Source organism: Passer domesticus, chromosome 2, assembly GCF_036417665.1.
Source record: "Passer domesticus isolate bPasDom1 chromosome 2, bPasDom1.hap1, whole genome shotgun sequence".
NCBI classification, from domain to species: Eukaryota; Metazoa; Chordata; class Aves; order Passeriformes; family Passeridae; genus Passer; species Passer domesticus.
In genome coordinates this window covers 73485719-73511391 of record NC_087475.1, presented here as the reverse complement: position 1 = coordinate 73511391, position 25673 = coordinate 73485719, and the positions used below count along the sequence as shown (strand labels likewise).

General features: G+C 36.5%; 1 protein-coding gene across 11 annotated transcripts in view; it reads left to right on the top strand.

Moving 5' to 3' along the window:
* ZMYM2 (zinc finger MYM-type containing 2) overlaps positions 1-25673 on the top strand; it is an 87842-nt gene that overhangs the window by 36246 nt on the left and 25923 nt on the right. For 10 of the 11 annotated variants that reach the window (XM_064409291.1, XM_064409292.1, XM_064409290.1 and 7 more), the window contains 5 exons: positions 7521-7671; positions 8409-8524; positions 14126-14242; positions 14824-14974; positions 24758-24930. In XM_064409291.1, coding sequence (XP_064265361.1) covers positions 7521-7671; positions 8409-8524; positions 14126-14242; positions 14824-14974; positions 24758-24930 — 708 coding nt within the window. The remainder of the gene's footprint in view (positions 1-7520; positions 7672-8408; positions 8525-14125; positions 14243-14823; positions 14975-24757; positions 24931-25673) is intronic. The other variant, XM_064409293.1, reaches the window with a different exon arrangement.

The window sequence follows — 25673 nt, the reverse complement described above, 5'->3', positions numbered from 1 at the left end:
AATAATTTCTCCTTTCTTCCTGCTTAGTAATATGGGGAGGTTTTTTGAGACCTTTTGGTATTTATGACCCTAGGTTTCTTGCATCTCTGATGTAAACTGAATCCTAGAAACTATCGCATTCTACCTTTGCTTTTACTGTTTATTCACTCCTGCTTTCTGTAACCCTTTATTTTTACTTTTTTTTCTTCAAATGTCTGTCTTCCAACTGTAGAATTCACTGTTCTTCAGTAAAAACTATGGTACCAGATTCCTTAGACATCTGAATATAGTTCATCGTAACTGTTAAGAATACTATTATGTAGCTATTTTAGAAGATAAAAATAGATGGGTCCATCAGAAATGTTAAAATGGTTTTTTCATTCTGAAGAAGACTACATATGGCAGTCAGATGTGCTCTCTGATTTGTGTGGGAGCTCAGGAGTTTCCTGGAAAGAGGAAGCAAAGAGGTGGCATGATTTGGTATCATATATAACCACATCCATACACTGGTGTACCTGGAGTAATTACCTGGCTGGTGTTTGGGGGTAGAGAAAAAAGGCAGAACAGAAGCAGCTGAAACATTCAGTTAATGTATAAGTAACTTATTTTGAGGCAGGTGTTTTCAGCTCTGCTTTTCTCAGAGACAGGAAGACAAGTGTCTTGAGCGTGGGAACAAAACCAGCAAAAAGAGCACTGGCAGTTGGAGATGCCAGGGAAAAGTACTGGACACGTTATCGATCTAGCTGTTTGCAGAGTTCAGCTGATGGAATGTAACATAAATCACTTGGTGTTCAAGGCTCACAAAAGCAATTGCTTGATCTTTTGCTCTGAGGACTTGGGCAAATGCTTTTGAGGAAGAGTTTACACTTGTTCCTCTTGGGGGAGGGATGATTTGGATGCAGTATTTTAAGAAAAAATAAATTATACAATGTCTTCTTTCTTTGCCGGTACTGATTCTACTGATTCTTCTTTTCTTAGACTAGCATGTTGCCTATGGATCCATCAGACCATCCTTTCAAATGAATCTGAAGTAGTGTAGCTGCTGTTTTCTTGATGACCTTTTCTGAGGGATCACAGTTATCATAGAATTCCATGTAGCAAATGTATCTGCTTTTCTGCTTATAGAAAATGTTTTTTCTCCTTTTCTGTTTGAACACAGGTATACTAAGTATCTGTCCTGGAATTTCCTGGTGTTTTTCTTAATTCTAATCCAAACCTCTTATTCCGTAAAGTTACCAGGAAGGTTTTCCTGGATTGAGACGTATTTAACAATGTGTTTTTCCATGGAGTTTTAAGTACAAAGCATTTCCTTGAACTGGAAGCAAATCTTAGGGCTGCTACATAGCATTGTGGCAATCAGCTGCTCTTCTGCTATCTTCTATTGACTGACCCTTGCATGGGAAGAATGCTCTCTTACACTGCTGGCATGTCCTTCATCATGCTCTCTTAGCCTTGTCCAGGCAGACAAAGCAGATGATACTGCTTTTTTTCAGTCAAGAATAAAAGTGTCTAGCATGGATGCCTAGATTCAAGGCAGTAGTAGCTTTATTGAAGTATTGTTACAGCCAGAAGGTTGAAGAACAGAGGCTTTCATTAGTCCCAGTTGCAAACAGAAATGAGGCTTCTGATATGCTGTGAACTTATGGTATTGGTCTGACTTTTATTTTGGAGTTTGATCTTTCTTCTTTGTAGGGTACATGTAGCAAGAGCTCTAGACTTCAGCTTACATTATTCTTTCAGTAAGATGTAAAGGAAGGTCAAGATTCCTTCTGAAATCATAGTTGTTTAGAGTAGCAAGAACAAAAATTCCTGAGAAACCTTTTAAGTGAATTTTATTTCCAGGAATTAGTATTTTTGTTGAAACAGTTCCTCCAGTTCTGTGAAATATGCCACGTTCATCTGCTTTGTCTTGCATTTTGATAGCTGCTTTTGTAGTTGCCCATTTGAGTTGAACACTGTGCTAGTGAACAGAAGGAATAGTTATCTGGAACTGGTGATTGCAAGAGTTTTCATATCACATTGTTTAATGTCATCTGTCATGAGATACCTATCATGAAATAGACCTTCTGGAATTAAGTCTCTTAAGGATGTACAAACAAATAATGAAAGAATGAGTGAGTTTAGAATCAAATACAATCAGAAGAATTTTCAGGCTTTTTCATCAGCCATAGACGTTATGCTTTGGAAGAGGTCAAACAGGCAATAGGATCTAGCCAAAATTAGGTCATCTCAATGCAGAAACTAGGTGGAGTAGTGAGGGAGAGGTGTAGCCCAGACTACTGTGCATCAAGCACAATCCCTCAGAGGGCACTGAGCCTTTATTATCTTGAAATTTTGCTTCTGGATTAACTTCATTTATTTCTACTTAGTAATTCATACAGTTTTCCTTACTAATTTGATTGTGTTTTAACTTTTCGTATTTCTTGAAATTACAGTCCTCAAATGTGCATGTTTTCATGGGATGCTGTAGATGTGAATTTGCACATGGGAGGAAAATGATACTTTCTTTTGCAGATTGGTTTTGTGTTATTTGAAGGAAACTTGAATCTGAAGCTAGTTTGACTTGCGGGTTTTGTCAAGAGGCAGGAGCACAAGATGAAGCTAATACTTGATCTGAAATGGAAGATAATTGCCCAGAAAGCAGCTTTGGAGAAAAAGATTTGGCCATCCCAGTGGAGAAGCTGAACTGGGGTTAGGAGTGTGCCCTTGCAATAAACATGGCCAGCTGGGTCCTGGCTTATCTCATAAAATGCCTGACCTCTGGAGGTCATCTTGTCCACCCCAGCTCAAACAGGGTCACCTGGAGCAGGTTCTCCAGGAGCACATCCATTTGAGTTCTTTAGTATCTCCAGGGATGGGGACTCCCCATATTTTGTGGGCAGCCCATTGGTTTATGAGCAAGAGTACAGCCAGCAGTACAGGGGAGGTGATCTTTGTGGGCCACCCCCTAATCCTTCTGCTCTTCAGACTACCTCTGGAGTACAGTGGGCAGTTTTGGATTTGGCAGAATGAAAGGCATTGTCATGCTGATGGAAGGTTAGTGGAGGACTGCTAAGATGCTTAGATGGCCGGAGTACCTGACATTGTAGGACAGGCTCAGGAGATGTTACTTTGTTCAGGCCTGAGAAGCATAAAGGGGGATGAGTTACCTAATGGGAGGAGACAAAGTTCAACTCTTAAGAAGAGTTGCACAGTGGAAGGAAGAAATGCAAGAGACACAACTTGAAAATAATGGGAAACTTATTTAGATAAAGAAAAATGTGGTTTGTTTTTTGTTGTGGGGGTTTTTTTCTGTTGATTGGTTGCTGGGTTTTTTTGGGGTTTTTTTATGATTTTGATTCGGTGGGGTTTTTTGCTTGTCTGGGGTTTCGGTTTGTTTTTTTTCTTCTTTTTGTGTGTGTTTTGTTTTGTTTTCCTATAAGGATGCTGAAATCCTCCTGAGGGGTTAGGAGTGCTTGTCCTTGGGAGATGCTCAGATTTGACTGGACAAGATCCTGAGCAAACATGGCTGGACCTGCTTTGAGCAGTAGGCTCTATTTGAACTTAGGAGGTCTCCTCCAGTCGGTATGATTCTGTGATTTTGTTCTTCTGAAACAAAGAAGGAAGCAGTGATTTTTAAAACAAAGACTCATGTTTTTCATTATTCATTCCCTCTTTACTTAGTCACTAGTGAAGATTTTGGTATTTTGTTCTAGTTTTCCTCTGCCGTTGAAGATCTTTTTGTGTCTTGCCATGAGATATCAACAACATTGACACAGCTTTAAGTTTTCCTTAATTTCTTTTCTAAACACCCACTTTTCCTTGAGGGTGGGTAAAATATTAAATTTAGTATGTATTGTATTACTGAGAGAGCTGTTATGGTTCTGATCAGGGATTGAAACTTCTGCAGTGATGTAAGTGGGCTTACATGGAAGAGTAAGACCAGGGCAGGAACTTAGAATATTTTCCTCTGAGCATTCTCTTAGCTTCTGACTCTCTGGAGGTCAGGACATCCCTTGAACTTTACGTGATGTTCCTGTATGCTATTTTTGGCAAATCTCTTTAATTAGTGCTTGTCCAGTCTCCTTGTGACTGCATACAGTTTTTCCATCCATGATTCTGTTTGGTGAGAGGTTCTGGTGACCTGCTATTTGTCACATGAAGAAATGTCTCCTGTTTATTTTCAAATTCCTGTTGATAGTCATGCGATTTTGCGTAGTTGTTAATATTAGAAAATACACTGAGCAGTTGATCCATAGTGCCCTACATAATACCATTTTTGGTTCTGTCATTATTCTCCTAAGCTATCTTGTTTCCAGGCCAAAAATCCTTACCTCATAAGAATATTCTTTGACCTTCTGTATTTGCTCTCCTTAATTTTAGTGTGTCTTCTGTTTGTTCATGGTAGCTAGAAGGATACTTTGAGAGAAAGGATTCCCAAATGTTAATTTTCTGCAGCATGAAGTTAATACTGTAGATTCTTAGAGATGAAAGAGATTATGCTGGGAAGAATTTGAGTGTGGAAATGTAAGTTAGCTGAGAAACTTGATAATCTCCTCTTTTCACACTTAGGAACAGAAAAAAAATTCTTGGTTTGCATTATGGGTATTCAAAAACATTAGAGATATAGTGAGGCTCTCCGTTCATGTTGTTCGTGGAGGAAGTTGTTGAGTTAGACTCTTAAGAAAATAAATGTTTGAGACCCATGTATAATACTGATTGAATACTTTCAGGTATGCATTAATCTTTCTTTAATAATAGTGTGGTACTCCCTGGGGGTTTTAAAAATGGTTTTAATGTTTGAACTTGGAAGTTTAGGGAGTGCTGAATAGAGTAAAATAATGGAAGAAAAATGTTTCACTTGACGGAGATGATGATTACAACATTTTAGGAACAATACATTTAAAGAAGGCTTGAGACTTCTAATTTTCTTTTTCTCCACCATGCTCTGTCTTCTTCATTTGTATAACAATATGTTTCTATTTCTAATAATGCAGAAATGCTCAAACATTCTTTTTAGTTGTTATTAAAAGAATAAAATGAGAGCTTTGTTACTACAGTTTTGCTCCTACCCACAGAATCTTCTGTGTAGTTGGCATGTTTTTTGGAAATTCTTATTCTTTGTAGTCTTAATAAACTAGGTCTAAATTTGCTAGATTATTACTAGATAGAAATAAATTTTTTTCTTGCTTTTAAATCTGAAATAGATGGGGTGAAGTCAGTAAACAACTCTACTATTTAAAAGATATATGAAATTCAGAAGTGATTGACATGCTGTTGCACTGTTTTTTGTATGAGTGATCCTTTTTCGATAGCACGTAAATGATGAGATATTTGAGATGCTGGTTAGCAAAAGCTATTTCTGCTTTCAAGGAATTTTTGTTGAGACATGTAGTTTGCTGACACAATGAATTTTTTTCTGATTATGCTCCAATCAGTTTACTATAAATTCATTTATTAAAACTTACAGTTTTTTCTTGCTGTCTCTTGAAATCACTGTAGCCTCTGTTGGATTTCTCTTTTGGATATAGAACTTGAAAAAGCTTCATTTGCCTGTATGTTGTTTTCTGATTATATTGCTGAATGCTATTAGTTTAGTTATTTACCAGCATATTTGCATCAATGCTTCTAGATTTACATTTTGGTTTATTCTGGAGCTACCAAGACTATTTGTACAAGCAGATTTTTTTATGGTGGTTGTCCATTAAGCATGTTCCAAGGAATCAAGTTCTTTGTAAGTAGTAGCCTCTTCCTGTGTTATTAGTAATATAACTCAGAGGTTTCTGGATGCCCTGCTTTTGTTTATTAGCTTCCTAGAGGAGATGAATGTACAGCAGCAGAATAATTCCAACTCACAGAACAATATAACTGCTACATTTTGGTCTTGGTATTAAGTGTGAATTTTGTCACTATTAGGAAGATGATGATGTCCTGAGTAGCATGTTTAAAGGCAAATGGAAAAAAATAAAATAGGAAGGAAGTATCCTAGAGTTGTATTTTATACCTTCTTCTAGGTAGGAGTTTGGTATCTTGAACGGTACTCCTTTCTGGAGGAAATCCCCAGCAAAGATTTCCTCAAAACAGCATGTGGAAATTGTCAAGTTGTGTGGAAATTTTACTGGACTCTGCAAGGTGCTACATCCAGTTTGTGTCACAGGCGTGTGGATTTCTGTTTTTATGTGGATTCTCTTAGAATAGGAAAGATGACATTATAAACCCAAAACTTCATCTCTAGCTTCATCTTCAGTCTGTAAGAGTGGATTTAACTAGTTTCTGAGTTTGGGTACTGAAAAATAGGAAGACTAAAGATATCCTCTGAAGCATCTCTCACTTTGAACAAAGGGAAGTACCTATGAAACATTGTTTGCCTTTCCTTCTCCTTTCCGTCCTTGAGAATAGAGAAGGAGGGAGAGAGAGTGCCAAAATAATTTCTTTAGAAGGGAAGAGATCTTAAGTGCCTAAGTGACAATTTTCTAGTACTTAATAAGGCAAGAGTCTGTCTAGTAGGAGGCCCATCATTTTTGATGAGGAATTTTCTCCATCACTGTCAAAGCCATGATACTATTTCTATGGGCAGAGAAGGTGTCTAGCTATTTTTTCTGAAACCTGCTTTGTCATACTTGAGATATTTGCCTGACACTGGCATATGTAATACATGTAGCACATCAGAATTACTGATTTTGTATGTCGACTATGTCATCGGTATTTCTACTCTGAGCAGCTTTTTCTGTGCTTTTTGTAGAACGTTTGTTCCATTCTGTGGAAAACTGCTGTGTTGAGAGATGTGAAAATCAAGTCTGTTATCAGGTTCATGGAGTCACAGTTGAGCATAGAAACTCTGCAGTGTGTTCCTCCTGTTTGGAGGATTGGAGATACAATTTTTTTTTCTCCCCAAAGTTTATTTATTCTTCATATTCATAACTTTGCTGTGCAGGTGACTGCACAATGGAACAGATTGCCCAGAGAAGTTTTGGAGTCTCCCTCACTGGAGATACTCATGAACCATCTGGGATGAAATCCTATGCCTGCCACGTGCTCTAGGAAGACCCTGCTTGAACAGGGAGGCTGGACCCAAAGGAGTCTATTCTAAGCTTACCCATTCTGTGGATCACATTAGCCATGCCAGATTCTTGTTATTTTCCTTAAAACCATTGTCCCATCAACAAGGAGAGAGGAATAGAGTTTTTTCAAACTGTTCAACTCAGCAGAGCTTATTGCACACTGTTGCCACAGTTCAGTTTGCAGATGGTGGGGTTTGGGATGGAATTGGAATGTTTTGGTTGGTTTTGAGTTTTTTGAATGGGTTGTGTGTGTATGTGTATGTCGTTACACAGAAGGTTATTTTTAGCTGGCTTTTTCCCAGGAGTAAGAGACACAACCAGAGTGCTGAATGCTCTTGAGAAGATGATCAGGAGAGTTAATAGGAAGGATCTGATGAGAGAGCAGATGACAGAAATAAAACTTTTCCTTTGTTTATTTTCTTTTCTTAAAGACCATAACTTAAGTTAAAAGCCAAACATAGTTTTAACTAATGCATTGTTTTGCTTTGTTTTATGTTTTAGAAATGTGGCCAATTAACATCTTGTACTGGCTGCAGAGCTCAGTGCAGGTTTTTTGAAATGACTCAGTGCATAGGACCTAATGGATATATGGATCCATACTGCTCAACTGTATGCATGAACACACACAAATCAAAATATGCACAATCACAAAGTAAGTGAAAAGGATGATGGGTTTTCATCACTGCTAAGAGCAGACTTTTAAAAAATTTGAACACCGGGGGTGGGTACATTTGTTTTAGAGTTAGTCTCTGCAGATATGACTTTATAGATTTTAACTTCATTAAAAAAAAAACATCTTCTGTTAAGCACCAGTAAATGAACCCATGAGGATTAATTTTCCTCACTGGCCTTTTTTTGTGATGTTGCAAAGAATTTTCAACTGTCTTAAGGTTTCCTGTGAAAAAAATGCTGAAACATATTGTGCTCCGATGTGTCACAGGATGATAGGGCAGGTTTTTTGCATATGAATTCATATTCTCTGAATTCTCATATGAATGCCACCCTGGATTTTTTTTTTCCAGTCAAGCAGAAGATGGATAAGAAGGGAGGTAGTTATAATGCATATAGATATTCTCTAGGTAAAGTTTTTGATCCAGTAAATAATTCAAAACATGTTCCTCAGTATGCAAAGCAGATCTCAGCTTGAAGTTGAGATGCTCCAGTGAATTTTATGGAAGAAGGAATTTTCATATTTAGTACTGATCTTTAGTGAAAGTATTTATCTAAACTTCTGTATTTTTTTTTGTTTTGTGTGACTTGTAGAAGCTGACTGGAAAACAGACTAATCTTAGTTTACTACATTGAAAAACTAAAAAGGGCTCACCTATAATAATATTTTTTCCTATTATTTAATGTTTATTTTGTTTGTAAACTACATTTTTCTTTTAGGTATGGAAATTATTTGCCACTTTTGTAAGCGAAACTCTTTACCTCAATATCAAGCCACAATGCCTGATGGAAAACTGTACAACTTTTGCAGTTCCAGTTGTGTAGCTAAATTTCAGGTTAGCTGTTGTGTTAAATATTTTTCTCCCTAAATATTTGTGTGCCTGTGTTTATGTTAAATATTTGAATATTAAACTAACTTGCTTGTGCATATATGCTTGAGAGTTAGAATTAACATAGCAGGTGCTTCTGGCTCATAACATTTTCTTTGATCAAAGTTCTGTTTCATAATGATAACACTAGCTGCTGTCTTAAACTTACAAAAACCTACCAATTTCTGCTTTATATTGTTAGAAAGCACATCTTCCTTTTACCACCTTAGCCTCTTCATGGATGTGAGCTTTGCTGTTTTGCATTGAAGATCAACAAATTTAGCCTCTTTTGTACTAAACTCAATAACAAAATTCTGATATTGAATGTAGAACTAACACAGGTTTGCCATGGAGAAATGTGGTTCCTTCTGAAATGAAAGGTTAGAGCCACAACCATTTTATTTATGGACAATACCAGCTGTTTCAATTGTGGCCCAAAACTGGGGGGTTGCAAGGCTAATGACGTGCACTCTGGATGAGGCTGCTCTGCTTGTTGAAAGTGTCATATTTTCAGTATGAATCAAGGTTAAAGCATAAGTGAAACGTGTCATAGCCATTAATCTCGTGGTGATCAAAAGATATTTTAAACGAATATGTTTCAGTTTTTCTATGTAAAAGCATTTTTCCCAGATTTATGCAGGATAATTGATAATTGCTTCCTCATGTGTTGTTGAAGAATTACACCCACACAAGGTTTTCCCATTTGTCATTGAACTTTGCTGTTTTCTGTCAACTGGACAGCAAATTGGTCTTTTAGTTGCTTCTTTATTGTACTCTGGGTAGGACCTCTCTCATGTAGCCATGTTCTGTATTTCCATCACAACCAATTTGATAGGTGTCTGTCAGTGGAACTGATTAACAGAATATCTGTGTATTGTTAGTATATAATGACAGGCTGTAATACTTACTGCAAACTCATCTAAGATCTATTTTATTGTACGTGATTTTACAATCAATTGCATCCCCAAGAGCTCTCAGAACAAATACAGCCAGGGAATGACAAATTCAGCCTGGGCCTTCTTGGATTTGCACATAAGTCAGCATTAAGCAACGTTATTGAATAGAACTGCCAGATCATGTAATGCTGGCTGTGGGTTCGTGGTCTTACTGAGTCCTTGTGCTCATGCTTCTGTTGCAGTCTCAGTGCTGCACGTAGATCTCCTGTCAGGGTTGTAGTGGAGTTTAATTGAAGCAGCCTTTCAGTCTGTGGGTTCTCAGCAAAGACCAGGAATGGGTAGTTGTCACTTGCATACGGTTAGTTTGCTCAACCAGCACTGTTGGATTTTAACTTTTCATAGCTTTTCTATAGTCACTGTGTAGAAAAATAAAATGTATTCATCATAAGGCTAGAGTTGAATGTATGAGAACAACTTCTTTGTTCTGTTCATTTGGTATTTAGATGGAAAGGATGGTACACCATGATGTTAGCACTGATCTGTTAGTGTTGCCTTGAGGTTTCTCTTGTACCTAAGTGACACAAAAGGCATTGAACCTAAATTGAAAAAATGGTCAATTTACTATGGTGCTCCATATTTTTCAACGTTAATGGAGATAAATCTTATTTTAATTTTCTGGCTTCATATTCATCCCCTTTTTCTGCTTTGCCTGCTCTTCCTAGACTTTTTTCTTTAAGGGTTATCCTTCTCAGAACAGAATAATTGCTATTTCAGGCCTGTATTTCCTCCCTTCTTGCAAGTATTTTAGTCCTTTTGGTTTACAAATGGGCAAGTTTGTTTTACACAACTTCAGGATTGATTATAACTGTGTCTTGCAAATAACTTTTTGCTTCTAGCTAGTTGTTCTTTTAATGGATTGAAATACTGGAAAGATTCATCTGAGCTGCATGTTGTAAAGTTTATTGCAATATCTATATTCTCCTTTGAGCAGCCAGCCTGTAAGAGCATTTGATCTTGTAAGAAAGAGAATAAAAGAGAGATAACAGCCTGCTTTATGTGTTTTTGTTTGGTAGTTGGTGGTAGGACTGTGGGACTGAATCTTGTCTTCTGCACACCGTCTTGGAGGTTGTTAATGCAGAGTTAAAGATGGAACTGTTCCCAAGGTGTATTGTTTAAATCAGTATTGATACTCATACTTTTACTGGGTCAGTTGAAGATCTTGCTGTTAAAGGGAAAAATAAACTACTGATTAGTTATTGTGAACGTGGAGGCAATAACACAAGTGTCTTCCTAGAGTTAGCAGCTGTGTGTCTGACAGTACAAGCTCTCTAGCAGAGCACAAGTCTGTGCAAAATTTGTCGTAAAACTATTGGTTTGGGTTTTGCTTCCAATTTATGGATGTATCTGGAGAATTGTAGGGCCAGTATGGGTAAGAATTACAAGTACAATGATTTTTAGCAGGATACTCTCTCTGGTTTTTTACTAATGCTGCTCTTTTTCACCATTGTGATGGTGCCTGGAAGTGTTCTTAGCTCTATATGTTGCATCTCACTTGTACATATATGTGTGCCCATAGACCAATACTCTTCTAGATTTGATAATAATAAAAATATGCCTTCCATGCCCAAGCTGGAAGGTCTGTGTGTGCATGAGTGTGAGGGAAGAGTTTGTTTCCTTCCCTGTTTCATTTAGTTCCAGTGATTTTGCTTGTGGACCAGTTCTAATGAATGACAAGATGTAGAAGATTCCACATAAGTGCTTCTCTTGTGCACATTAAGAACAACTTGATTCTTTCAAAGCTTTGGGGTTTTTTTTCTCAGCTGGAAAAAACACCTAACCTCAGTCTGGTACCTGCTCGCTCTTCCACATGTACACTTACATACAGAAATGTTTCCACAATTTGATTTCACGTTGCTGTGAGCAAGGATAACCCTCTGTCACATATGCTGCCATGGCAGGGGCAGGGCAGAAGCTGTGGTGGTCTTCTCAGAAGATCCTGGGCTGTGTCTGCCTGGTGTTCATCATTAAACTGGCAGCTTAGAGCAGTTTGAGCTGGTTGCATTGAAGGCTGAAAAGGGCTTTACAATGTTTTGTTTTTTTGCTTTGTTTGTACTTCCCATGCTCTCATTATTGAGGGCAGGCCCTCAAAAGAACAAACATAGGTACATGACTTCAAAGATGTCTTTGATAGCATAGATAAAGCTTTGTGTTCAGGGAGACTGGTGAAAGATTTTAATGAATTTATAATCTTTTTTTCTTTTATTATTCCTTGTGTATAATTATGCTCCCAAATAATTCCTAAAGGTACTTTAATACCTTGTAAGTTAGAAGCAAATCAAGATGGTGAAAATACTACATGCATGTCATCCTGGCTCAAATTATAATGCAGAAGCGGTCCTTTATTGTAAGCAGAATAATTGAAACTTTAAAAAGGCTTACAAATCAATGTTTTGATTAACTTGATTTAAAAACCACCTTCTGCTTGGTTTAGAACTTTCAGTAATATGAGTTCAGTTCTTTACAGATTTTTCTAGAAAAATATTTAATTAACCAGAGGAACTCATGATAAAAACCATTCATTTTGGGGTTTTTTTAGAAGTAATAATGTTTAATAGTTTAGATTTGTTTAATATAGTTATGTGTAAGTTTCCTTTAAAACAAATTCTAATTTTAAATAGTCTCAATCTTTTTTGTTCTCATTTCTCTAGCTTTTTGTTATTTTTCAATTACCAGCCCCCTAGACTTTGTGAGTCTGAATTTCTACCCCAGTAAGCAGTAATGGAAAGAAATAAAAGAAGCTAACTGTGGCATACCTCAGAAAACAACTGAAAAATCTCTTTTACTTTTAGCTTATAGCCCTCACAATAGGGTGTTTGTGTCCCATATCTAAAGGTCGCTACAAATGTGAAAGATAAGGATTGCTTTTCATTTGGTGACCACTATTTCATGAAATACAGTATTTCATCTTCATTCCTCCCTCTGTCTTCAGTTTCTGAACAAGTTGTCATGTCTGTTAGTTCTTTACATCTCCTTCATTCCTGAGCTGGAGGTGCTGGGTATTCTTAAGTTCTTTTCATTTTCAAGGAGATCTTCTGGGGCTTCCATAAAGCTCAGAGCAGCATGTGTCAAGCATGGTGTTTGCTCTGTGAGGACCTGCAAATGCAGAAGTGCACAGGTTGGACCTTGCAGTTAAAAATGCCTTTGTGGCTCTCACGTTTGTGGAAGTCAAACCTTGCTCAACCCCAGGGACATTTTCTGGATATAATGGGAGAAATATGATAATATTGTGTGTAGGCATCAGAAAAAAGTTGTTGTAGAAGTTATATATATATGAAGTTGTTACAGGCTGATGGGCCATTGAGTAAAGATGTCATATTTCTGCTGCCTGGCATTTGGTTCTCAGGTCTGAACCAAAGAGATTGGGGGATATGCATGACTACTTAATGTCTGCAGACTCTTGACGAAGGATTAATGCATCTGCATAAAATGATACTGTTTGCACTGCCAGCTAGCACTCAGCAGTGCCAGCCCACATAGATCAGGGTTTATATCAGCAATAAGTCTCAACATAGTTTTAAACTTATTTTTTAGTGTAGGTGAGTGCTTAGTAAGATGAGAATCTGAAGAAAAGTATCCTGTTACAGAAATGTTTTGAATTTTTCGCTGTTAGATAGTGGAGAGTTAGTAACAAATCTGTCTGAAGAGAATTTGTCTTTAAATATATTTGTTCTGTTTCAAATAGTTTGGGAAAGTTTGTTGAGAAGACAGATATAAGACCTGGTTTCTTCAAGTGTCTATGGTTCCTGCTGATTCAGATTGTTTTCTTGAACACCACATCTATAATACACCAATAGTTCTTCCTTAATCAGGGAATTTGCAAAAACACTCTATTCTGTTAACACATATAAGACATACTGAAAGATACAGGTACTGCATAATTGAGTTCTTTTATCTACTGATTGCTGCAGAAATGCACTAAAAAAATTTCTCAGTTACAGAATTAAATTCTCATACCTACATATGCAATCTTTAGTATTTTTCTCAGTTTTAAACCTTTGGGTTGTTTTGGGCTGGTTGTGTGAATAACTGCATCTTCCTGCCGTGGGATTGAGGCTACTTAGGACTGTTAGCTAGTTTTTTCTTAATCTGAGTAAATGTGAGGTTTCTCACTGAAAGCCTTTTACTTTAGTAGTTGTATTTTCAAGTGGTATGCTTACATAATCTGCCTTGGTGAGGTTTGGCTTTAAAAACATTTGTTTGTTGGTCTGTGTCTGTCACCAAAACAGTACAAGCTGTGAAATGATTTTATCTGAAAATATGTTTTGTAATTAACAAAAGCATTCTGTTTGGGGATATTTTTTTGTTTAATTTTACAAAAATGTGTTAATGCTTAAATAAGAGGCAGAAGAATGGTAAGGTAAAAAAATATGACTGAAGGTAATTATGGTGGAAGTAAGGGTAAAGATTCAAAATTGAAAAACCTGAGATGACAAGGGAAAAGGAATTCAGGTAAAGAACCAACCTGCAGTGCTTTTGCCAGAAATGTTCTTGAGTTTATAAACAAACTCCTGAATTCTCAAACACAGTAAGCTTAATTGAAAAAAAACCCTCACGTTTTAAAAGTAACTTGTTTTTTTTTAGTGATGTATGTATATATATTTATATTTTTCAGACACTCAGTGTTCAGTCTTCAACAAATGGTCAGTTCGTCTCTCCCAGTGATATTCAGTTGAAATGTAATTATTGCAAAAGTTCTTTCTGTTCAAAGCCAGAAGTACTGGAATGGGAGGTAAGGGGGATGTTGGTGTTATTCTTAGAATGATGATGTGTTTTAAAGTTCAAACTTAGAACTTAAACATGGTTTTGCTAGCTATTTTATAAGGTATTGAAGTTTCTTTTTAAAAGCTCAGTTAAAATCTCCCTGCTTCTGTAGAATATAATTTAACTTCAGTATGGATAAAAGCAGAAGTCTTTGTTCATAAATAGTATCTGTGTAATTTTAAAAAATTTATTTTCTCAGATCAGCTGTAAGTCTGAAATCTGCTTTCATCTTCAGTTACTGTAGATATGATAGACCATTATTACACTTCTTTATGAACTGAGAGAAGTATCTAAAGAGGATGTGCCAAGATTGACTGGCATATTTTCTGTTCAATGTTTTCATGTGAAATTATGAGTATTTGTAGCACTGTCAGCTTGATTGGGATTTGTAAATGTTTAGCATTAGAAGTCATACTCTAATTATGTGTTCACACTTCAGTTTACTTTGTAAGTTGTCTTAATGGCAGCTATTATTTCAAGTTGCACTAGTCAGACCTTAAGATTTTATCCATTAACTTTATTCACGATGCTTTGCAACTTTGCATTTAGAACAAAGTGTATCAGTTCTGCAGCAGAGCATGTTCTGATGATTATAAGAAACTGCACTGCATAGTTACATACTGTGAATACTGTCAGGAAGAGAAAACGCTCCATGAAACAGTGAATTTCTCTGGTATCAAAAGACCCTTTTGCAGTGAAGGTATGTATGTATTTGTTTTTTTCTCCTGAGTTATTGATTGTTGTTCTGTTGCAGTTTACTTACTTTGTTTATATGTTAAGATTCAAGGTAACAACTCATTCTGTTGTACTTGAGGCTAAACCAGAAGCCTCTTCATTAGTATTATTGAAGTGATTGTACTTTTATTGTTAGTGCAGGTACTCTTTAATTTATCTGAGTTGCCTTTAGAGCTTTTCACCACTTAGTCTAGGTTGAGGGTAACACTCTTCAATGTGTGTGTGTCTATAAATACATACACCTTTATGCACATTGCATACATACATATGCACAAAAAATTACACATTGTTTTTGTAAAATGTATGCAGTAGTGCATATACAACATTAACTGCACTGGTGAACACCAAGCTTTCTCTTTGATTAGCTGTTCCTAAATTAACTATAACAGTAGAAGTTCTACGTTGGCTTAGACTGATTACTTAAGCAATAACTTGAATGATGCCGGTTGCTGTGTGTTGATTACTGTCACTACAATTTGCTGGACTAATTACTTGAATTTTCAAAAAGAAAACAAACTGAAAGGGAACTACATGGGCCTAGTTTTCTTTTAAGTTGCATTAAAGCATGGTTTTAATAGAAATGGAAAAATAGATTTTTAACAAGGACCTATCCTTTCCACTTCTGGTGAGCTCTCCTTTGATACTGGTATTTAATCATGATCTTAGAAGTTTAACAATAAGTTTGGATGATCTATTATTCACAAATATGGTGAATATTTTTTCTTTAGTTATAACAACAACACTTCCAATGTCATTTGATAAGACCTCTGTGGAAGATTTCTACTTTTAGGCAGATTAAATAGTAGATATGTGAGTTTAATTGTAGGAGAACCTGTTAAGATGGAGAAGGTTGGAATGCAGGGCTGACGGCAATCTTCCCTCCATGCCATTCCCTTACATCTCAGGATTCTGCAGTCTTTTGTTTCTGAAGAATGGAGTGTGCTGTTCTGGACAGGAAAGTGATAGCTGGAGAGTAAAAAACAGACAAATGAAAGCCCAGCCTTATCATTGTATTGCTCAGCAGCCTCTGGCTAGAAATTGTTTCTGTGAATGAAACAATTCCACAGAATACATTCAAACAAGAGCAAAATACTTTTCTGGAGATTAAAATATATGCTTCTATTACTGTGAATATTTGACTCCCTCATTTTAAAGCCAGGAGGCTGTCACAGTGAAATGAGTAAGATTCATAATGCCACCTATGCCATTACTACTTCTGTATGAGGAGGCTTGAAGTAAGTGAGGACTTGTGTTTCCTGTTGGAAAATTAAAGGAAGAAAAGATATAAAAACAGTCTTTCCTGTTTAAATAGAGCTACTAATGGTGGGGACTCTGTTGCCAGGTGTCTTAGTGTGGGTCTTGAGTTTGCAGGTGCTGGACTGCCAGCTCAAGGGTAAATATTATATTTATGAGGGTCAATGTGTAAAATTTTACCATAAAGACAAAGTTTATCAGCTTGCTACTGAACCACTGAGTAATAGAGAGAGGATAGTCAAAAGCACCTTGAAGTAGATCATAACTTGAATAAGTACAGTTTATACTTGGCAGCTGTAGCTGAGGTCTACTTTGTGATGCATATGACAAAGAGCTGTATGTGTTCCTCTTGGAAATAAACCAATGACCTGGACAGAAATTGTGAAGGAACCCTAGACCATTAATTTTGGAAATTTGGAAAACCATCAATTGCCATCAATGGCTGCAGAAATAGTGCAATCTGAGAATGAACGGTGCTCGGATCTGATGTAGGAAGGACAGGGGCAGGACTTGTGGTGGACTTTTGGAGGTCAACAAATAGGAGTTCCATCATCAGACATGATAGATATTTCTTCCCCCTTTCCCAGGCACCTAAACATCACTGGTTTGTCCTTAATTTCAAAGCATTTTACCAGGTATATCCAACTGTTTGTGAAATACCAAAGCCAGTACAAGTACCATATGCTTTCTGGTTATGGAGGCATCCTGCTTTTGATATTGCAGATTGTTCAAGGAACCTCACCAACACAGATTATTTTTTTGAGCATGCAATTATTCTTCATCAGAAGACAATGTACCACAGTTTGAGAAGGAATAGAGGTACTCAGTCACAAAAGTTGCTGATATTTTTTGGAAGAAATCGAGCCCTCAAGGGAAAATGTGGGGAATTTTCAGGGGAGTGTTTATAAAAGGCTCCTAGATAAAATCAAAAATCAAACACATGATGAAATTTCTGCAAGTGTACTTACTTGTTCATCTTTGTGCAAACTGATGGGAAAGCATATATAAGATCAACCACAAATATCCCTTGACTGCTTACAGCTGCCCAGCTGGAGTACAGAAGATGTTGTCATTGCTCCCATTCTTCATACCTGCGAGGTTTTTTCACACATGCATATACATATATATTTACACACAAGCCCTGGAACCTCTTGGTCTCTTGGATCAGTATTTCTGTGTGGTTTTATTTCAGCTCTGTTTCTTTATATGTTTCTCTTGAGACACTTCAAAATATGTGCAGGAGGTAGCTGAAAATTCCATTATCATAAAGTGTGATTAGAACTGACCTAGATTTTGTGCTGAAGATGGTTATTCATTTCTTCATGGAGTATAGGATGCTTTTTCTGTTTTTGTCCAAAAATCGGATGCTATGTGGAGAATGAACAACCTGAACAGAGAAGAAGAAAGAGTTTAATCTGTTCCACTGGTGCTGAGGCTGTCCTGGTGTTTTACCACTAGAATGCTGCATTCCAAAATATCTGTGTCTAAATTAAATAAGATATGTATGCTAAAGTAAGAAGTAGCTTGTGGATTTTTATGTATCTGTAGTTGCATGAGACTGTACAAGTTTTTAATCTTGAGGAAATCTTCAAACTACTGGGTTTGGGATATTTTTTGTTTTTGTAGTACATATTCCTTCTGAGAGTCTGGGAGAACAAATCAGTCTTTGGAAATCCAACAATGAAACTATTTTATTATGAATATCACCATAATTTTATTTATTTGTAGATGCTTACTTAATGCACCTTTCCAGTAGAACTAAGTGCTATGACTTGAACAACACTTAATAATTTTAACAAGGCTTAATAATTTTATGATGCAAGTTTTAATAACACTGATTCATATCTGGTTGTCTTCTTCTAGGAGGGAGAAGGTCATTAAGCTGTTGGAGTAGCACAGTTATCTGATGCTTGGGAATTCTTTTCAAATGGATAATACAGATAAAAGGCAGCTGTCAAACTAGCAACTGTACTATAAGCCTGATAGCCTGGTAGTAAATTTCTGGGAATTATGATTTCTACAAATGAAACTCAGTGAAGACATTGTCAATGAAGACATTGAGTTTTCTCTGAAAATATCTCTGATGTTTCATCTAAGTAGAGATAACCTCTTAAAATACTGTAGAGTCGACAAGTGTAAAAATAAATTTAGGAGATTAAGTAATTTTACGTTCTTCTGGGAAAGGTTCAGTTAAAGCATTGTAGATTTTAGAGTGGGATTTTCCCAATCAGTACTGCTCAGTGGACTGTTTGTGAAAGTATACTATTAAATGATTAGCTGATTAATTTTTAGATTTAGATGAAAATATTACAGATACTAAGATAGTCTAAGCACAGGTATGTTAAATTTTATAGAGGTGCTTACATTCCAGTGTTTCACAATCAATTAGCATACTACCTGATATTTTAGCAATTCCTGGTTTTATTAGAAACAGCAAAAAAATTTTGTAGGAACTGATGTGTGATATGAAATGTTGCTGAGACTTAGTTATAGTTGCTGGGCTTCTGTGGTGGATGGGCCAAGGAAGTGTTGGTGCACTGTCCCTGCCGTGCTGAGCTGCTGTGTCCCCCTAGACAAAGGGAGTTGCCATCAACCCTGCATGAATCTCTTTGTTCCTGATGTTTGGTCTCATTATTTTTTAAGTGAGAGCTACAGAAACTCTTCCAGCACAGTTTTTTAATAGTTTACATTAGCTACTATCTTTTTTAGAGGCATCAATACTGCTTTTGAAAATAAAATGTACGGAATTTGGTCTTGCATACAGAAATTTTTGAAGACAGTATGAAATCACCCTTTTACAAACTCTAGGATTTGGGCTTCACAGAGCTGTTATGTCCCTTTCAACAGCTCATGATGGAGGCCTGCCATGTTGAAATAATATGATCTTGCTACAGTGCCTAGTTTGGTTTTGCTCATGATCATTTCTTCTGGCAGTGTCCCTTGTGAGATAAATTCTAACCTGAAATGTCAGTTTCCATGTGGCTTTAATTTAAAGCTTTATTTGGTGCCAAGTTGGGATATCCTGGCAAAAGGGGACAAGTAAAAATCAGAACACTTCTTAAATACTGCAGAATGCATGATCCTTAAAAATGCTCGTTCACAATTGCAGGAGTCATTTTGTTTCTGCAGGAGGATATTCCTTTCCTAGACTGATTTAGTAGAAAATGGAAGTGAATGTTGGAGGTATTTAGAGGTGCCTGGGCTATTCTGAGGCACTCTGACCTCCTGCTCTGGACAGAAGTTAGAATGGGACATTCCTGGCATCTTGAGCCATGGCAGTTGTCTTTATGGAACTCTGATGGCACAGAGGCCATGGTTTGGCTGTGACTGCTCAGGCCATGTCATCTGATTAAGTAGTCTGGTTTTAAATCTTTGAGCCACAGATGACTGTTCCAAACAAATTTTGTTACTGTAAAAGCTGAAATAATATTTTCTGCTTATAGAAATGAATTAAGGTAAAAGAGACAGCATATTCAATTCTGACAAGTCACTTAAGAGGTATTTAACAGGCTCCCTTGCTACAGAAGCACCAAGTGAAGGCTTTTGGTTATGCTGAAGGAAAGCAAAGTTCTGCACCTCCTAGAGAAACACACATGGAAGAGCTGGACAATTTGTTCTTGTGATATTTCACTTGTGGAAGAGTCTCAGTGTAGATGTAGTTTCCAATTAGTGCTTCTTGGATGCTTCTCTCCTGAAGTTACTGGACAGTTTTAACTTGTTAACCTGGATTTTGATATTTATTACAGTGTTCTTGTAGTTGACAAACGGAAAGACATAACTATGCTGTGGAAGAGATTGTTTATCTTCCTATCCCTTTATAGGGGGAGAACATTGATAGTGTTCAAGTAATATAATTTAAAATTTTGGTACATGTATTGAGTCTTGAAATTTTTGTTTTTCATTGTGGAGAGATAATTTATAACATGGTAAAGAATATCAAGTAAAATCCTGTGCATTGTTCGACACCAGCGGTCCTTGTTAGATTTTCATTCTTCAGTGCTATTTCTACTGTAGTGTCTTTTTCTAAAGAGATTTGAGATAGTTCTTTGAGCAAAGATAGCCTTGACTGGTGCAGATAGGGGGTGATGCAATTTAATGTGCTGAGGTTATGAGCACAAGAAGAAAAAAGCTTATAAAGATGCTTCTTATTAATGTGAAAGAATTATCAACCTGAAAATATTTAAGAATAAGCAAAACATGAGTAACTGGATTGGAGTAGGAGGGAGGAGAATGGAAGGAGATAGTACCTAATATCAGAAAACAGTAGGATAAACTGAGGTTGTATGAAAGTTGGATTGAATAATAATAATAAAAGGTTCTTAAGGTGAAGACAAGGAACAAAGGGGTATACACAACTTGTCTTCACACAGAAGAGGGTATGGTCTACTTTTAACAGTAATCCAAGCAGGAACTAGAATTTGGATACATTACATCTGTTTTCCTAAAAATAATAATGTTTGTTATGAATCCAGAGACAGCAGGTGATAGCATTGTGGGTATGGAAGAGGTTTTGTATTCAAATCACTACAGAGGGAGATGAAGCAGAAAAATCTGGATGGAACATAGCTCCAGAAAGCTTCCAAGATGTAGTTTGTGATGCTAAAGGCCTGTTGTTACTCTTCTCTGAAACAGGTAACAATTGAAGTTATTACAAGATGAGAGAAAAGCAAGTTTTGTATATTACTTGAAGGACAAAGGTAGTTTAGTAAGGACAGCATTTCAGAGGTAAAAAAACCAATTCTTTTAGTGTGGAACAATTACTTTTTATAAAATATATTAGTCCCTGTGGTAAAAAAGGGACTGGTGTTGAGGGCTCAGGATTATTTCTGGTTCAGCATTCCTTTTTACACAGCTACTTGATGTGGGAATGTACTGAGCTTCCTTTAATTTAGGTAGGTGCTGTGGTAGAATAAGATCATGTTCTTAGTAGCTTACTTGCACCGAGTCTGCAGTCAGTCAAGTGAAGCAGGGTTTTCTGCCGTGGGCACCTCTGCAGGGCTGAACCTGGCAGAGATCTTGGACCTGCCAAGAGAAAGGAAGCTCTCTTAACCTGGAAATTCCCTGAGGTAAATGTTTTGAGGAACTGCCTGGGTATTGTCATGTCAGCAATCTTCTCTTGTATGTGTTCAGATAATTTCTTTCATTTATGTGGGGAACCAAAATTCAAGGCCCTTAAGAGATAGGTCGTGTGTTGGGTTTTGCTTGGAAGCCAGAATTCTAATATTGTCTTAATTAAGGATATGTTAAGTTAGCAGATAGTCACTCACTTGGTTTTTGTTTGCTTCAGATTCTGAGTTGATGATACTTCTGAAAATGGTCCTTAGTGATCTTTCTGAGACAGCCAGCTTGTGGGAGGGTGTTAGAACTTTAATAAAGACTGTAATTAATGGCTGCTGTAGCTTGAGCCAGATAACCTCTGCTTATAATTTCTTTCAAAGTAAGAGCTGTTTTCTCTCTGAGGCACTTTAAAGCAGTGGAGGTTTTTATCTGATAACACTGTAACTTGTGGGTCTGGTGTTGTAGCAGAAATCTTGAGGAATTTATCTGAGTAAAATCAGATCTCTTTGTTCAAAATCTTGGGACTGTCAGCTGTCTGTTTTAGGCAGTGCTTATACTCATGAACCCCAAGTCCCCAGGGGAGTTAGGCTGAACAACCCCTCAGCATTTTAGTGTTTATATTAGAAAGGTCAGACATTCAGTGCTTTTTGTATTACTCATTCACAGTGTGCTGTAAATCAAAGCCAACTTCATGGTCACATCTACAAGGCCAGCATGGATGTTACTGTTGTGTTGATTCAGGATTTCTGTTGTGCAAGAGAGGACCAAATTGAGCTTAGAATCTGTTTTGCCAAAGTCAAATACCTTTTTCCATACAAACAGTCTTACTCTTTCAGTTGAAACCATAGCATTGTAATAAAAATGTATATACTGGACTGCAGATTACCAAGAAGCTAAGGAAGGCATTCTGCTTTCTCTTTCTTTGAAGTCACAAGATAGATCTTGAAGCTAGACCAGTATTTCCCTGGCCCCATAGATGAAGTTACCCATTATAAACGCATAAAAGAGTTTCAGAAAAATCTGTAGAATTTTGCTCATGATGTTGCAAAAGAAAGACTTTGTAAAGATTCTACTTTAGCAAGTTTCAGGGTTGTAAGAATCTACTCTCAACATCCAAAGTTTTATAAAAAAGGGTTTTTTTATCTTCTGTAGAGGCCTCCTTCAGCAAGAAGCCCTGCAGTCAGTGGTCTATTAAAAAAAAAAACCAAAAAACATTTCCAGGCATTTAGGTCTTAAGGGCTGGGATTTTTTACTTTTTGTTTCCTCTTACTTACTGTTCACGGATAATTTTCCATGAGTCACAGAGATATGGGAGATGTTTGACTGTAGAGTGGAAAATTTCTTACCTGATAACTTTTTAAAATAAAATAGTTGCATCATCTTCAACTTTACTTCCTGTAGTTCAGCAGCCAATAAAAATGTTTCTTTTTTCCATTCCTTTTTGAAAATTATTTAGCCAGATGGACATAGGTTGCCTGGTTGCTAGTAGAGAAGTGCTACTTAGTCTGTAGTTTTGAAAGTGTGATGCAGCATTGAGTGGCTCTTCTAAGAGACCACTGAAGAGTGGTGCTAAGGTATCTCTGGAATTTTAAAGAAGTGGAAGGAATAGGATGCTCCATGCAATAATGAGAGATAGAGCCAGCAGGAAAAAATACTAGCAAGAAATTTTGCTTTTAATTGGTACTTTTAACTCCTAGCTTGCACACAAGCGTCAGGATTATTTCCTTCAAAGCAATGTATTTAAAAGTTCAAATCATTTGCATTCTAAGGATGGTTTCAGGATATGGCACTTTCCATCTGTGGTAGTAATTTTTTTTATTTTGTTGTTGAAGAACTGAAAAGAAAAAACCCAATGAACAAACAAACAAAAAAAAACCACAACAAAACCACTTTAAACCAGATTATCTACAGTGTCTTATTTGTACAATATTCTGTAAATGTCTTGTTTTGACATTACTTGCAAATTTCATTCATGACAAAGTTTAAGTTCCTCGATAACCTTTTGTTTTTGGAAGATTCAGTCTGCTGCATCTTACATTTGCATTCTTGTGCTTTTAGTGATTTAAAAATACTATCTCAGTTAATTATTAATTCTGCCCTAATAGACAACAGCAGAAGTCACATAATTGAAATTACTGAATACATTATAATGTTTTTATATTCTATATGGCAGAGGAAGTGCAGCATGTGTCTTACATACTGAGTTTCATAACTTATCAGAAGTACAGAAGTCTGCATCTGTTAGATTATATGTACATCCTACCAGAGTGGACACTTGGAAGACTTGAGTTCTCATCTTTGGTGGTGCTGTGATATTTGGTAGATCATAAAAACAGGTGCAGTTCCTTAGATTAAAGGTCTGTGTAAATGTTATCTTGTCCCTACAGTGTTTGATATAGAGAGTTACTTCATCTTCTCATTCTTTTCTCTCCTGTAAAATTAGAACAATTACAGAGGTGTACAGTAATGATTTAGACATCAGCTGAGTAGGTGCTGGATTTGAGGTCATTTAAATACTATATATTCTGAAAATAGCCTATGTAATAGCTACAGTATTCATCTTTTAATGCATTTACTGTGGTAGAATGTCTTTCTAATTTGCTTCAGGGGGGATCAGATTATGGAAGAATATAGCTGTCATTATTGCAGCCTTGAAATTATGACTGCATAGGAAATTAAAAAACAAAACAAAACAAAAAAAAAAACACCCCGAAAGAACCCCACCAAAAACCAAACCAACACAAAACAACAACCAACCAAATCCAAAATAACCAGTATCTACGCCCCACCCTAATGTGGGAAAAAAAATTAAAATATTAATTGCATATAAATTCTTCCCAAATTTCATGTGCAATTGCAATTTCCTTTCATTGTCTCACTACTGACCATTGCTTATTTATTGTTACATTTTTAAGAAATCCCTCAGATCTGAGGTCATCTTGTACATATTAGTGTTCTTAAATATTAATGAGTTATCTTAAGTGGTTTGCTGTATTAATATAAATGAAAGTAGTAATAAAATTAAGTTGATCCATGAAGATATGTATTTCTTTAGCAGCTAGTGGTGTCTGGATCTGTAGCATTTTGAGGATGTGTAACTGAGCAATGTAACTCCAAGTCAATGCTTTTGCATGGGTCTATATTAAAAGAAAATTACATGGGTTTTTTCCCTGACTGTTTATTCAGGGAGTTGAGAAAAAAAAATAGCATAGGTGTTTGAAAAAGATGCTGGCATCACAGGAAGCCATAGAGTTGTGTAGGGAAGGTATTTGGGTAAAAATGTCTTGAAATGTAGTCTTACTGTGCAACCTGAATTTGTCTGAAGCCCCAGTTGTTAGCTGTTGCTGTATTCATTTAATTTTCAATATTTAACTCTTAACTGTGATATCTCTCTGTAAAAGTTACTTTGTTCCTAATGTTTAAAATCTGTTTCCAGGCTGCAAGCTGCTATATAAACAAGACTTTGCAAGACGGTTAGGACTGAGATGTGTTACTTGTAATTACTGCTCACAGCTGTGCAAAAAGGGAGCAACTAAGGAACTTGATGGTGTAGTGAGAGATTTCTGCAGTGAAGAGTGCTGTAAAAAATTTCAGGACTGGTACTACAAGGCAAGTAACTCAGAATTTTTGACGAGAGCTCCACAATTAAAAAAACCAAAAATGCACATGTGAGGATATCTCAAGGACTGTGCAGCAAATATGGCTTACTTCAGCAAAGCATTTGCTATAGAATAAGCAAATGTGTTAATGTCACCATTTCAGTTTTCGTAGATATTAGAGCAGTATTTCTGTAATCTGATTTTATTAATTCGTTTGGCAAGGAAGTCTTGAGTTACAGAAAACAAAAAAAATTAGTATGTATATTTGTTACTTTACAGTTTCAATCTTTTCTCAGTTAATACCACATTTTTCTTGTCAAAACTTCTTAAATCTGTATTCAGAATGTTGCAAATGCTGTTAGTAGCAGCTGGATACCTTGAGTTCGCTGACATTAGCAGAGTTTTTCTTGTTCCTGTTTTTGCCTCCTTTTTTGCCTTTTCCCTTCTCCCACAGTTTGAACTGCAGAGGCTTTGATTGTTCAGTATTTCCCAGTGGAAAGGATGCCAAAGGAAAAAGCAAGACCAAATGGATTTCTAATAACAGTTTAAATCAAACAGATAGCATCTATTCCTAAGTCTCTGGAAGCTTAACTGCCTTGTGAAGCACCAGCAAAGATTTCACAATAAGAGGTTTTTTTGTTTACATTTTTTGAAAGGAAAAGATGAAATTGGACTGGGTTTAACCTGCGATTAGTGCCATGGATAAAATATTTGATCTCTGGTGTGAACGTCCTGGAAAGCTACACTGATAAT